Raw genomic sequence first — 12,915 nt, 5'->3', positions numbered from 1 at the left:
GGCGGACGGAAGAGCGCATCTCCATATCGGGGACAGGTGCCCGGTTTATAGCTCCGGAGTCGGACCAGATCCCGGCCGGCGGCTGGAAGAGGGACGCTTACTGGCCGCGCCTGCCTGACCGTGGCCTGCTCAGCGCTCTCCTTCTGACTCCTCTCCCTCACCCTTCCGTCTTGGCCGCCACACAACCTGCATATCTTCCACAATGGGTCGCGTACTACTCAAGGTGGGTATACGACCGTCGAAATCATGGGGGAATATTACTGATATGAGCTGGTGTGCTAGGTTATCATCCTCGGTGACAGTGGGTGCGTATCATGACGCTTTGCTCGTCCGACAAGTGTTCACAGCCGGTTTGGTGTCGGGATACAGCGTCGGAAAGACCTCACTTATGAACCAATATGTGAACAAGCGGTTCAGTAACCAATACAAGGCCACTATTGGCGCAGACTTGTGCGTCAAGGCCGTTCGCTCGCTCTATCGGTCACTGCTCACCCACTTCTATCACACCCTATCAGCCTCACGAAGGAAGTCATGGTCGACGACCGGCTGGTGACCATGCAGGTATGTTCCTCACTGCTACCCTCATCAAGTATTACTCATGTCGGAGCGACTGACGGACTCGATATCGGTACCCGCAATAGTTGTGGGATACCGCTGGCCAAGAACGGTTCCAATCGCTCGGTGTCGCCTTCTATCGTGGAGCCGACTGCTGCGTCCTCGTGTACGACGTGAACAGCTCGAAATCTTTCGAGACACTTGACAGCTGGCGCGATGAGTTCCTCATCCAGGCCAGCCCTCATGACCCTGAGAACTTCCCCTTCGTCGTCCTCGGGAACAAGATTGATATGGAGGAGAACAAGAGACAGGTGCGCTCATTTTCGGCATGCTCAACCCACTACCGCGTGCAATAGCCTCGCAATCCTGCCCCTTCATCGTCGACCTACCATCCTGAATCACGCTTTGAACGCGCGATTGCTGACATTACGTGTTGCGTGTTCGTGGTACAGGTGACGCAGAAGCGTGCGATGACCTGGTGCCAGTCCAAAGGGAATATCCCTTACTTCGAGACCTCAGCGAAGGAGGCTATCAACGTTGAGCAGGCATTCCAAACTGTGGCCAAGAACGCCCTCCAACAGGAAGCTGAGGAGCAACTGTACGTCCTCTCTCTCTCCTCCTCGCTTTTCGGCACCTCTTCTGCATCCCTGTACCGTGCTGTTCTACTCCACTATCCCTCTCCACCTCGATCTTCCTTTCTTCTCTACCATCTTTCTGTCGATCTCGTTTCCATTCTATCCTGCTTGGACGGTCCGAAACTGATTCTCATCCCCCACGCCTTGTTTGCACATCAATCACTCGCGTTTGTATAGTTACGTCGACTACCCGGATCCCATCAAGATCAACGCCGACTCTTCGCAATCTTATGGCTGCAACTGCTGATGACGTTGCTGATATTGTCGTTGCCACTTCATCATGTCCATGTCACGACCCCAGTATCTATACGGACCTAGTCATGTCTTCACTTTTCTACCGTCACCGTCACCTTCTGTCTCTTTTTTAGTTCCCCTCTTCACTTACCTCTTGACCGCTCCGCTCTCCACGTCTTATCTATCTACCCTGCTCTCTCCGCCTCTCTACCTCCGTTCATGACGAGCGCCCACCACGGAGTCAGCAGCGTTCATCGTGGTGCATGCAATCTAAGGTGCCGCTCGCTCAAGTACCGTCCTTGCTGGTGTAGCTAGCTGTTCATCCGTCTGGTCTTCGACCTTGTCCTGTTCCTTTCTCGCTGTTTTTCTTTCTTTCATCTTCATAGTGCAGTAGCAATGTAATGTCCTTGGATTCCATACTGCTCTATTCCATCTATGACCGGCACCACGTCGCGGTGTATCTTTAGGAATTCGCTCTGCGTGGCGGACGTCGACGACATTCAGTCTATCTGCATACAAGCTACAGCATACCTGCGTTTCTCCGTTCTCGATGCTCCGTAAAGCGTTTGCGGACATTGGTACCGACTTGGTACCGACATCGTAAGTATTAAGATGGCGTGTGACATCTCTTAGTCCTCCTCTGATTTATTCTAAATATATTTAACGCGCTTTTCCGATACCTTGTAGGTAGAAGGTCAAGACTTTCCACAAAAAATATACTTTCCAAACAAGAGGTGCATGAGGCAACTCGTAGGGGGTCGTGAGTACAAGCAATATGATTCCTGCCAGATCAAACAAACGGTCGACAGTCCACAAACAGTTTCTTAGGCGTCAAAATTTTCGACACAGTGAGATGGCGTTGTGCCGGGATTGAGCGATTGCATTCACGCCTAAGGATGTGACACTTAGCCTTTAGATGTGTACCAAGCTTCCTGTGGCTCTCACCATATAAGCACGACTGCAGTATCTGTCCGTACGAGCACGAATCGACGAAAGGGATGAATATTCGATGAGCACACAGATCGAGGCCAAGTGACTGATGAGAGATGATCAAGGTTATGCTCTGTCCTGGACAGCGATCCACGCCGGACGAGACGATATTTCATTCCACCACCTGCAATCGACAAATCACCAAATATTTGAGTTCAAAGAGGAGACTTTGTCAAGGACGGAACACGCTCTACAATAGAAGAGCTTACCGAGCGACATTTGGCCTATCAGCGAGCGTATCAATGCCGAGGCCTGCGACTTCGAGCGAGTGACCGTAGGAGAGGTGGAAGATATCGGCGAGAGTTAAGTCCTGTAGTATCATCGTATCATCATTCATGAGGAAACAGGAACATGGAGAGATAACTGAATCTGTCTCTGAGTGCGACAGCTCATAGACAGAGGTCTACGGATTGAATGGGAGTTGACAATTTGTGGCTTGTGATGCACACCTCACCGCCGATATATTTCTGCTTGCTAAGTATATTTTCGTACGCGTCAAGCTTTGCATTTAAAGTTGCCAGGTTTGCCTTGACGACTTCCTCGTCCGGCGTTTGACCAAACATCCTACAAGTATAGTTGAGCGCACAGGAGTCGAGGAACCAAAATGGGTGAACCAGGGATCGGGATTTGGGAGATATGAAAGACACGCACGGCTTCAACACCTTCTCAAAGTCAATTTTTGAAGCGCTAGGGTCGAAAGCGCACATCTCAATGCTCACACCTTGCTCGAACTTTGCAAAGCTCGAGAGCTCCGTAGTTGAAGGAAGGAGGGGTGGTTGTGGGCCCTGAGAAGCGTATTTGGCGGCGATGTACCGGCAGATGGCACGGGACTCGTAGAGTATAAAGCCATCGTCATCCTAGTAAAGATAGATATACATATGAGTGTAAGCTCAGATGATTCAAAGGTCGGTGAAAGTGACCACAGAAATGGGGCGGTGATATGGCGAAGGCCGTCCAAAGAGAAGGAAGGCTTACAGACACGTACGATAGCAGGAGTCTGACCAAAGGGCTGAATTTCCATGTAGGCCGGGTCTCTCTGTTCACCCTTGGGTAGATCGATAACAACGAGCTCATAGGGGACATTATGCTCTTTGAGAGTGACGGCGACACGCTTGGTGCAGGTCGAGAATGGGAACCCGTAGAGTTTGAGAACCATCTTACACGACGATGAGAAAACGTTGGACGGTACGTTGTGTGATTGAGAGCGAAAACCACATCGAGCTTAAGTACTCAAGGGTGAGTGAATGGAGTGCAAGAGCTGCAAGTCACCGCTGTAGTTTGCGAGATTTTGAAGTGGAGTCTTTCAAAGCAAAAGATGGTCCAGACGGTGTCCATTCCCGTTCTACAAAGGAAAAAGGTTGTGCACTCGTTGCTGCTGAATAGCGAAGATGGAAAGCACTCGTAAGTCTCGTTGTCCATTGAGGTAGTTTATTGGCGCTTACCATTCCTCCGGCTTATTAGTCAGGCATCCTGCACTTTCTCTGAGTCTGCAACCTCGTCCTTGTTCTCTTGTCGTCTTTATGCTTTGCTGACTGTCTTGTGAGATTAGAGATGCCCATAATCATACTGATTAGCTCATGCAACGTCGATTTTCGTTGGGCGAAAAATAGGTTGGCACTCACCTCTCAGCTATCCCACTGCGTTTGTACCTTTGTGGTGTTTACTACTATGCAAAAAGGCGGGAAAGTTGTGAGGATCATCAAAAGTGAGGGCACTAACAACATAACCTTTCACGAGACAGAGTTACACATCCTCTACCCCGGCCAGCGACAGCAAAGGAAAGACCGAGGTACGACATGGCAGTAGCGAACAGAGCAAAAAGAAACTACTCATCAATACTTTCTCGGGAACTTCATATCGCTATCGTCCCAAAGTCCAACGTCGAGATCAGAGCGAGTCGTGCGTGGTCGTAGGATGAACAACCGGACGGACAGAAAAAAGTGCATTCGCATAAATACATAAATTCTGGATTTCTGCCACACTGTCAATTGTCGATCATCAAAGAACTTTCTTTCGGGATTCTGGTGTGCTGTGCCGTGCTGGGGTTCGAAGAGTAGAGAGATTGGAGGAATTGGGCGAAGAGTGAAGACGTAGGTAGGCGAGCGAGAAGAGCGTCCGTGATGAGGGAGGTTGAAATAGAGACGAAGACGGGAAGAAAAAGGACAAGGCAAGGAAAACGAGGAAGAAGAAGACAAGAAAAAATGAGGAAGGAAGAGGAGAGGGAGAGTCTGACTAACTGATCGACAGGACAGGAGTGGAACAAACAGGAAGGGAACAGACAGACGGACAGACAGAGGGGAGGAGAGAGCCTGAAAGGAGGAGAGAGAATAAGATAGGAAAGGAGGAAGAGAGAAGACCTTATCTCATCAATGGGCAAAGAAAAAGTGCAAGAAAAGCGAAACAAGCAGAAGGGCAGGCAGGCGAAAACTCGTAACAAGAAGACGCAAGGAATGGAAGAACAGAAAAGATAAAACATGGAAGTCACGGGTTATGTATGCAGTAGCTATTGTGAATAGAAACGTAGCATGTCATATCCCGGCGCACTAAGAGCACAGTTGAAGGAGCAGAGGAAACAGAGAGGACGGAGATCGATACCGAGACTGAGACCGAAACAGATTCAACTGATGCAGTGGAGACGAGAAAAAGGGAGACGAAATGAGCTATTTGGAGAGAGGAGAGTTTCAGAAGAACACGAGAAGAGAGGAGAAATTGTGGTAGGAGAGCTGATTGGATTGAACATAGGGGGATCAGGGCTACAGCTTCAGAATTTGATGGGAAAAGAGATGGAACTTGTATGGCGACGGGCAGTGCAAGCGAGCAGAGAGCAAGATGCTGAGACGAGTATGAAGATGGCAACACTGCAAAAATGTACACGGATTCGTTGCGTCGCATAATTTAAGCCGCGCCAGCCTGACCGTCGACGGCGCCCTGTTGACCAGGTTGTCCGTAGTAACCTGCCGTCATGAGCAAGTCAGCATCAATTGCAGCTTTGGGCTAGAGCAAGAAAAGGAACTTACCGCCCCAGTAGTTGGAGTAGTACGAGCTGGGGTCTCCTCCGGCCCACTGACCCTGGGCGCCACCCGCCGCGGCGGCAGCGGGGTCGACAGCCCCGGCACCAGCAACACCTGCAGCAGGCGCACCAGGAGCGGCCTGAGGCATTCCAGGAGCGGCACCTCCAGCCGTAGCCCCAGCCCCACCCTGGTTGGGGAAGCCTCCGTAGGCGCCGAACCCGTACTGGCCGTAAGTGTTCGGTTGGGGCATCCCGTACATGGGCTATGATGTGATGTCAATACGATGCCTGTATCGAGAAGGGAAGTAAAACTAACCATGTTACCGTAAGGCGCAGCACCCGTAGCAGGACTCATGGGAGCGGTACCCGCAGCACCACCATCCGCCCTGTCCTTACCCCAGCTGCACTTGATGGGCCTGCCGTGAACCAACTGACCCTGCAACTGAACGATGGCCATGGCGGCGTGCTCGTGAGTGTCGAGCTTGACAAACGCGAAACCACGGTCGGCCTGCATGCGAATCTCGGAGAGATACCCGATAGACTGGAAGAGGGGAATGAGGTCGGACTGGGTGCAGTACGGGACGAGATTGCCAACGTAAACGGTGGTGTTGAAGGCGGGAGTCTGCTGGACCACGGACTCGTAAGAGAGGGGACCGCCTTGGAAGTTGATAGGCGCCGGAGCACCGCCAGCACCAGTGCGAGTTGGGCTAGCCGTGGGGCCACCACTGACTGGCAAGCCGCCCTGGGTCTTTTGGTTGGCCCAGTTGACGCGGATGGCGCGGGATCCGAGCCATTCACCGTTCATGGTGGCGATGGCCTGCTCGGCATCGGTCTTGTCCCTAAAGGCGAGGAAACCGTAACCGCGAGACTTGCCAGAGTTCATGTCCCACATGACGCGGGCGTCGGACATGGTACCGAAGGCGGCGAACGCCTTGGCGAGGACGTCGTCGTTGACCTCGGGGGAAAGGTCGCCGACGAAGACGTGGAAGTGGTTGGAAGTGTCTTCCTTGTTTTGTTGGCCCTGGTAAGCCCAGTTGACGCGGATCTCGGTGTCGAAGATTTTGCGGCCATTGAGGGTCTGGAGAGCGGTCTCGGCGGCACGCATGTCCATGTACTCGACGAAGCCGTAGTTGAGGCCGCCGTGCTGGTAGTTGCGGTCGGGAATGATCTTGACGTGCTGGACGGGCCCGGCGACGGCGAAGATCTCGGTGAGCATGTACTCGGTCACTCGGGGGCTGAGGTTGCCAACGTAGAGGTGAGCCCGTCTCTGTTTGATGATTTGAAAGGGGGTGAATACACGGGTACGGGTGCCATGGTCAGATGCAAGAAAAGCGGAAAAAAAGACAAAATACGCACAGGGGCCTCCGCTGCACCAGACATGCCCATTGGATTCATGGCTTAAAATATAAGGATGCCGTGAGAGCTGTTGAGGAGAGAGATGAGGACGCTATCTAGTGAGATCTGGGTCTGCTGACGTACTGAGAGAAGTAGATGGGATAATAGACAGAGTCCTATTTGGAACTAGAGGGAGGAAAGAGATAGAGAGGAAGAGAGAAGAGAGAGGAAAGAGAGAGAAACGGGAACGACGGCGGCTGCGACGACGACGGGGACGTATCGGTGCGGAAGAGAGGCAGAGCCCTCAATTTCTCTGCACGCACAGGCACACCCTCCCGGCAACCCCCGAAACTCAGCCGATGAGTGGCGACGCTGCGTAGATTCCATCCAAGTACTCTACGCTTTGAAGTAGCTACAGACTCCCTACACCTAAGACCGGCTGTCTGACGGCACACTCAACAGCACATTCCCCCCAGAGCTCGGGATGTACGTCACGTTCCGGTTGCCCGCCAGCGACTGCACAATCGCCTTCGACGCCTCAATCTTCCTCAGCGCCACAAACGCCTCCCCAGCTTTATCCAGTGCCTTCGAGATAGTATACGCCGCCTCTGCTTCTCCCTCTGCCCGGATAACTGCTGCCTGTCGCTCTTGCTCGGCCTGAAAAGAGAGGGTCAAGAGAGACTTATACACTGTTAGACACTAAACATACCTTCTCGACGATGAACTTGGCCCGCTCAGCATCTACAACGAACGTCAGTCACCGGTAAACAAAACGAGCCGTACAACATACCTTGCTGTGCAATCTGCTTCGCCTCGACGGCTTGGGTGAACTCCTGTGTGGGGCGTCAGAGACCGGCACCTAAACAAAAACTAAGGGAGCACCCTGACCTTTCCGAAGGTAAGATGCGTTATAGACACATCCTCCAACTTGATGTTGAACTCCCCTGCACGCTGTAATAGGTCCTCCCGAATCCTCGACGAGACCTATCAGCCCGGGAATACAATAGTCGGTTAGCCATCCACTCGGTCTTCAGCCCGGCACGCCCAAGACCATGCCCAGAATGCTAGAGCAGAGCGAGGCCGACCCCCCCAAGAACCAAACCACCCTCCACCCTCAACCAACGAAACCAAAATCTCAAAAGACTCACCACCTCCCTCTGCGTAATCAACTCCGCCGCATCAAACTGCGCCACTATAGCCTTCAATACCTCATTCCCGATCGACGGCAACACCCTCTCGTCATAGTCCAACCCCAAGTTCTGGAAGATCTCCGAGAGGTGTTCCGTGTCCGGTTTCGAGAGTACACGGAGTGTGATGGTGACCATTTGCAAGTCTTTTGAGCCGGTGGTGGTTGAGATGTTCTAGTTGCATTTGCGCGCGGGAGAGGTAGACACGTTGGGAGAACGGTGCGAATGGGTGGCAATATTAGTGGGTATTCAGTATGCGGAGAAGAGAAGGGAAGAACGCACTCGTGGTTTGATACGGCAGTCATACAAAACAGCCCTCTGGATCCAAGGGACCAAAAGGTGTGTTCCCTCAGGCTTCGCCTAACCCACGAAAACATCCACCCCCGCATTATTAGTCTCGGTACACCAACCCAACCCATCAGGTCAAATGAAGAGAAAACGCACATCCTTCTGCACACCCGTAAACCTATCAAACATCACCGCCCTGAATCCTCCCGGAACATCATAAAGACTGTTCTGCAACACCACCGCCGCGATGCCCAACGGAACTGTCATTTCGCGCACAGACCACATATAACCGTTAGCATCCCAAGTTGTCCTTCAGCGTGAGAGTACATAACTGCAAGAATGTACCTGCGAGACGACTGAAAGATGCCGAGAGTGACATTGTTTTAGAGAACTGGCGTCAAGAAGATCGAGGAGGTCAAGACGAGCTCGGGCAAAGGAAAGACGCGAGCCCCGCGCGTCACGATGCCGAAGTCGCGGGAGGCGCGATTTGAAATTCTTGCCGATCAAATCGAGGCGAACTTACTCGGCGCCACAAATGGGCCACATCGCTCGCTGTGAACTGTACGAATGTATTTCACGTATAATATTGTGAGAGCAGTGCGAGCTAGAGTTTATGCTCAAGACTCTGTGTTCTTTGGGCCATCGGGCCCAACCTGTACGGCAGTCAAAAAGTGATGCGACATGGCCCTGAGATAGACCGAATGCAGAGGTAAGTGTATGAGAATTAGTACAGACTATGGCTAGATACAGATGTTATTACTGCTAAAGTAATAGAGAGGAGGCCCAAAGAGACATTCCTAAAGCTGCGGGGACAGAGATGCATTTTGTGTAAGGGTTTTCTGCCGCGCTGCCAAAGCAGCACCGCGACGGTCACGAAAGACGGGTAGGTAATGAAGGAAGGGAAGGCCCGTGAAAAACGCAGCTGCGGTCAACACAATCTTAAGCCATAGTGACTCCTCTATCCACACGTATATCAAAACACTGGTCACTGTGGACGACATCCCAGTGAGAAAGCAGAACAACCCTTGATAAGTAGACGATCACTGCATAGCTAAGTGCGCTTCCTTTCGATGCAACCGTCATTGCGTTGAGAAATACTTACAATGAAGAGAAACATATCTGAGCTCTATGTCGACCCCATGCCTTATAAGTCGGTCGACGGTATCCATAGGCCGAGGAGAGGGAGGCGCCGGACAATCCTCGTCATTTCTCTTGTGCGTAACGTTTTGAGGTCGCTCCACGACAGTTTCAGTCATTACCAGTTGGGAGACTGTGGCACTGATACTGAAAAAGAGACCTAGGTAGATAAAGCCGAGCATGACTTCTCGAGCGGTGCTATGCACAGACAGAGGGTCTGTGGGATCGACGGGCGTCCTCATGAAAACTAGAAGCTGAGCGTCTGTGGCGGCGATGAGCCCGGACTGATTCATATGCATGATTATTATAAACCACATAATTCGTTCTCTTGAGAATATCAGATCACTTACAACAGTCGCAGCGCTTTGAGAGGACGAAATCCACCCGCTTTGCAGTGCCTCGACCATTTTATCTGGACAAGCAAAAATAATGAGCCTGAATCTGGTAGATATAAGCGTACGACAACTCACTATTAGTTGTTGTAGGGATGGCTGGACCTGAGGGAGCTGTATGTTGAACATTTGGAGGAACATCGGAACGAATAGTATGGCTAACAACAGTAGACTTCTGTGGCATCGCAGGAAGCAAACGGGTGAAGCGCAATGAGAGAAAAGTCGAGTTCATATAACGTCTTGTCCCGAGTCACTTCGAGGCACCTCATTACAAACGTATGTTGGATGCGGACCAACTTCTAGCCTGTCATTTAGCAAGACAACCAAATATATACTCCTCGAGGCGAAAGGCGGGTTGCACGAAGTTGATCCCGTAGTATAAAATGATAGTCAATGCCCAGAAAGGATGGAAGTGCATTGGGACACGTTCAATAGAGCGCGGGTAGATATCAGAAAGCGCTCTGCGTGGCCACATTGACATAGATCCGGTAGCATTTGCCCTTTTGAATAGGTCAGTGACGAGACGTTGCAGCACACGACTCCAGTGCCTTCGCTATTAGGTGTCCGGAGCAATTGTCCAACACGTACGATTATGCTACCCAATTTGCGCCCGTCCCCGCACATTCCCCAACCCAGCCTCCATCCTCGCCGAATGGCTCCCAAACTGCATTGCCCTCTTCTTCCTCTCACTTGCCTCCACAATGCCAACCTTCCTCGCCGCCAACCTTAACAACAGCTTATCCCCAACGCCCAAATCTAGTCTCGGATCGACTTTGTAGTGCACTGGGAGTTGGGCGAGGAAGCGGACGAGGTTGAGGGACAGGAAGGGGTGACGGGTTTCTTTTCCGTGAGTGGAGATGGTACGATCGTCGCGGCCGAGGTTGCGCGTTGGGATACGATCGATTTCAAGTTGCAGCTGCAAGGGGATATATCAGTGTGGCGCCGTTATGAGAATGTAGATGGTACTACTTACTTCGTCAATGACAGCTTTCCAGCCCCCATGCATGTAAGCCGTCCGGTGCCGTCCATACCCTCCCAGTAGTTCGTCCGATCCAAGTCCGTTAAGAAGGACACGAGCAGGACTGGTGTATGTGACAGGCAGTGCATCCGGATGGCTGCGTATTTGCCCCTTGCCTCGTGCCGCAAAGTAAAGCGCCATAGCGAGACTCTAGTCAGCGACATCGTATTTGTTGTGAGCGAATCGTAGATATTTATGGGTATATGATATGCACGTACGAGATCCATCACGGTTTTTGAGGGCCACATCAAAGCCTCGATGGTCGGTCGGGCGGCTTTTGACTCCATGTATGGTACATCTACCTCAACCTGTCTCTATCTCATGAGGACACCGCCATGCTCAATGAAGCAAAAGATAAACTCACGAAGTTCCACGTCCTCCCTTTACACACTCTTCTCAATTCCTCGACCTCCTGCAGTCCGGTCACACGATCTGGAACCAAATAATCATGATCGTACTTCCCATTCTCTACCTCCCACATTGCACAACCACCAACTGTGATACCAGGATCCCCAGCAGAACCTTTAGCTGGCTGTTCCAAACGTTTCTTGGCTTTCTTCTTCTCCTGTTTTGTGAATCCACCGATGTTACCCTCGACCTTGAGCTGTATTTTGCGTGGGTTCTCAAAGGCGACGTTGAGAAGGTCGATAGGTTCGTCTAGGGGTATATGGCTGCGTCATCAATTAGATAGCTGACATAGGTCATGATTGCGTTGAGCGGAAGGAAATAGCGTACCGATGTGCAAGACAAGCTAGCATTGTCGAATCAATCCCACCGCTGAACAATACAGCAATCCTTGCGGGTTTCAGAGCTGAAGGCACATTTTCAAGTCCATCCGGAGACTCCACGCCTTCATCATGAGGGCCTAGTCTTCCACCCACATCAACATTTATTCAGACTGAGCTTATCACAATTGGACTCACGATGCTGATACAGCGCTCTGCTGGGGAACGCTGCAAACACGCAATCTAACGCTCTCTTCAAGATGAGATATGAGATCGTCTACAGCAGAGGTGAGGTATTCTGGTGTGAAGGTGAAGATGTCTGTGGGAGGCGGGAAGTCGTTATCTGACGGTGGCATGGTGCTGTTCACTTTGGCGGGCTCGGCCTGTGGAGCATCCCGTGGTGTCAGCCAGCGTTCAGACCCGAGAAAACAGCAACTTGAAAAACGTACGTATAAAGGTGGGCTACTGCCGCTGTCGGCGTCTAAAAATATTCGGGGAAGGCATTTCACGCAGTTATCGAGCTCTGTCACTGGCTTTGAATAAGATAGAATCAGCACCTTGCCTCCCTGACAGCTTAGTAGACGGACATCTTACATCCACGCACGTCGCTAGCTTCTTCATATCGAGAACGTACACCCCGTCCGTCCCGACCTCTTGCATCATATACCCGTCATTCTGACCTACGGAGACAGACGCCAACAAGAAATATGGGTTTTCACGCGTAGGTTTGTGAATAAGAAGAGAACGTCGACCGAGCGGGTCCCGGGCGAAGAACAAGCGGTTGGTCGCGTACTATGCAGTGGTTAGCGTCCGTCTGCGATGGCTTCACAAGGAAGAGGCGAGAGAAGTGGCCTCACATGATAGTATGTGAATGCATATCTGCGAGAGCAGGTCAGACAGAATGGAGATATTACGATCGCAGAGAAGATCTTACGGTCCTTCGATGCTACCACATAATTTGGGTTGATCGTCAACGTTCTTTAGTTCCGTGATGGCCTTGAACAATTTCGCGCCATCATTTTCGTGAACATTTACCTAGGTGAACAGTACCAAAATCAGTCCCTGTCCATGTAAATGATGAAGCCAAGAGTCTATGTGAAGTAGCGGAATCCCGAGCTCACATCAAGCCCGTCAAAAATCTGGAACAGCGAAATAAAGATCATGTTAGCAGACTGGACCGATCACAAAAGAATATTTGACAAACCTCTCCATTCCAACAGAGCACATCGCCCTTATCATCCACATGAGGTTGAACAACAGGTTCATCACCTCTTAGCCTCAGCTCCGAAGCGAAGAATTCGAGCTTCAGCTCTCTCTTCGCATCCTGCGCCACACCAGTCGGCAAGAGGACGGAATGGGCATTCTGCGCATCTGGGCCTATAACAATGCACCATCACATATGTCAGCTT

At 51.4% G+C, this 12,915-nt stretch overlaps 5 protein-coding genes across 5 annotated transcripts; 1 reads left to right on the top strand and 4 right to left on the bottom strand.

The window, feature by feature from the left end:
• The first annotated feature begins 145 nt into the window (after nt 1-145).
• On the top strand, nt 146-1,879 carry STEHIDRAFT_123821 (uncharacterized protein). Its single transcript, XM_007307443.1, has 7 exons — nt 146-223; nt 283-305; nt 370-450; nt 516-561; nt 642-866; nt 1,008-1,153; nt 1,368-1,879. Exons 1-7 carry the CDS (start codon nt 203-205, stop codon nt 1,435-1,437), a joined length of 612 nt encoding a protein of 203 aa, XP_007307505.1. The 5' UTR covers nt 146-202; the 3' UTR covers nt 1,438-1,879.
• A 601-nt stretch (nt 1,880-2,480) lies between these two features.
• Nucleotides 2,481-3,570, bottom strand: STEHIDRAFT_62923 (glutathione S-transferase-like protein; the record flags this gene model as incomplete). Its single annotated transcript, XM_007307196.1, has 5 exons — nt 2,481-2,538; nt 2,624-2,724; nt 2,864-2,978; nt 3,066-3,271; nt 3,400-3,570. The coding sequence occupies 5 exons, from the start codon at nt 3,568-3,570 to the stop codon at nt 2,481-2,483; spliced, it is 651 nt and encodes a 216-aa protein (XP_007307258.1).
• Nucleotides 3,571-5,408: 1,838 nt separating this feature from the next.
• On the bottom strand, nt 5,409-6,819 carry STEHIDRAFT_63191 (polyadenylate-binding protein; the record flags this gene model as incomplete). The annotated part of the gene is made up of 3 exons (XM_007307231.1): nt 5,409-5,687; nt 5,741-6,691; nt 6,781-6,819. The coding sequence occupies 3 exons, from the start codon at nt 6,817-6,819 to the stop codon at nt 5,409-5,411; spliced, it is 1,269 nt and encodes a 422-aa protein (XP_007307293.1).
• A 369-nt stretch (nt 6,820-7,188) lies between these two features.
• Nucleotides 7,189-8,501, bottom strand: STEHIDRAFT_62685 (uncharacterized protein; the record flags this gene model as incomplete). The annotated part of the gene is made up of 7 exons (XM_007307177.1): nt 7,189-7,416; nt 7,469-7,500; nt 7,550-7,592; nt 7,648-7,743; nt 7,908-8,120; nt 8,229-8,306; nt 8,391-8,501. 7 exons carry the CDS (start codon nt 8,499-8,501, stop codon nt 7,189-7,191), a joined length of 801 nt encoding a protein of 266 aa, XP_007307239.1.
• A 1,857-nt stretch (nt 8,502-10,358) lies between these two features.
• On the bottom strand, nt 10,359-12,884 carry STEHIDRAFT_62663 (uncharacterized protein; the record flags this gene model as incomplete). Its single annotated transcript, XM_007307175.1, has 12 exons — nt 10,359-10,679; nt 10,737-10,931; nt 11,000-11,089; nt 11,146-11,249; nt 11,325-11,452; nt 11,517-11,576; nt 11,705-11,941; nt 12,111-12,298; nt 12,364-12,385; nt 12,441-12,541; nt 12,628-12,645; nt 12,711-12,884. Coding segments are annotated over 12 exons (1,638 nt in total), but the record flags the coding sequence as incomplete, so codon positions are not given.
• Between the last annotated feature and the right edge of the window lie 31 nt (nt 12,885-12,915).

Source organism: Stereum hirsutum, assembly GCF_000264905.1.
Source record: "Stereum hirsutum FP-91666 SS1 unplaced genomic scaffold STEHIscaffold_13, whole genome shotgun sequence".
In the NCBI taxonomy this organism is placed as follows: Eukaryota; Fungi; Basidiomycota; class Agaricomycetes; order Russulales; family Stereaceae; genus Stereum; species Stereum hirsutum.
Note: the sequence above shows the minus strand (reverse complement) of the source record. Positions and strands in the feature narration are given on the sequence as shown.

Bases quoted from the DNA above. Each gene is read 5' to 3' on its own strand.
- STEHIDRAFT_123821 (XM_007307443.1), top strand. From the start codon at position 203: ATGGGTCGCGTACTACTCAAG. The intron at 562-641 runs GTATGTTCCTCA...TACCCGCAATAG, and splicing joins ACCGGCTGGTGACCATGCAG to TTGTGGGATACCGCTGGCCA. The intron at 867-1,007 runs GTGCGCTCATTT...TTCGTGGTACAG, and splicing joins TGGAGGAGAACAAGAGACAG to GTGACGCAGAAGCGTGCGAT.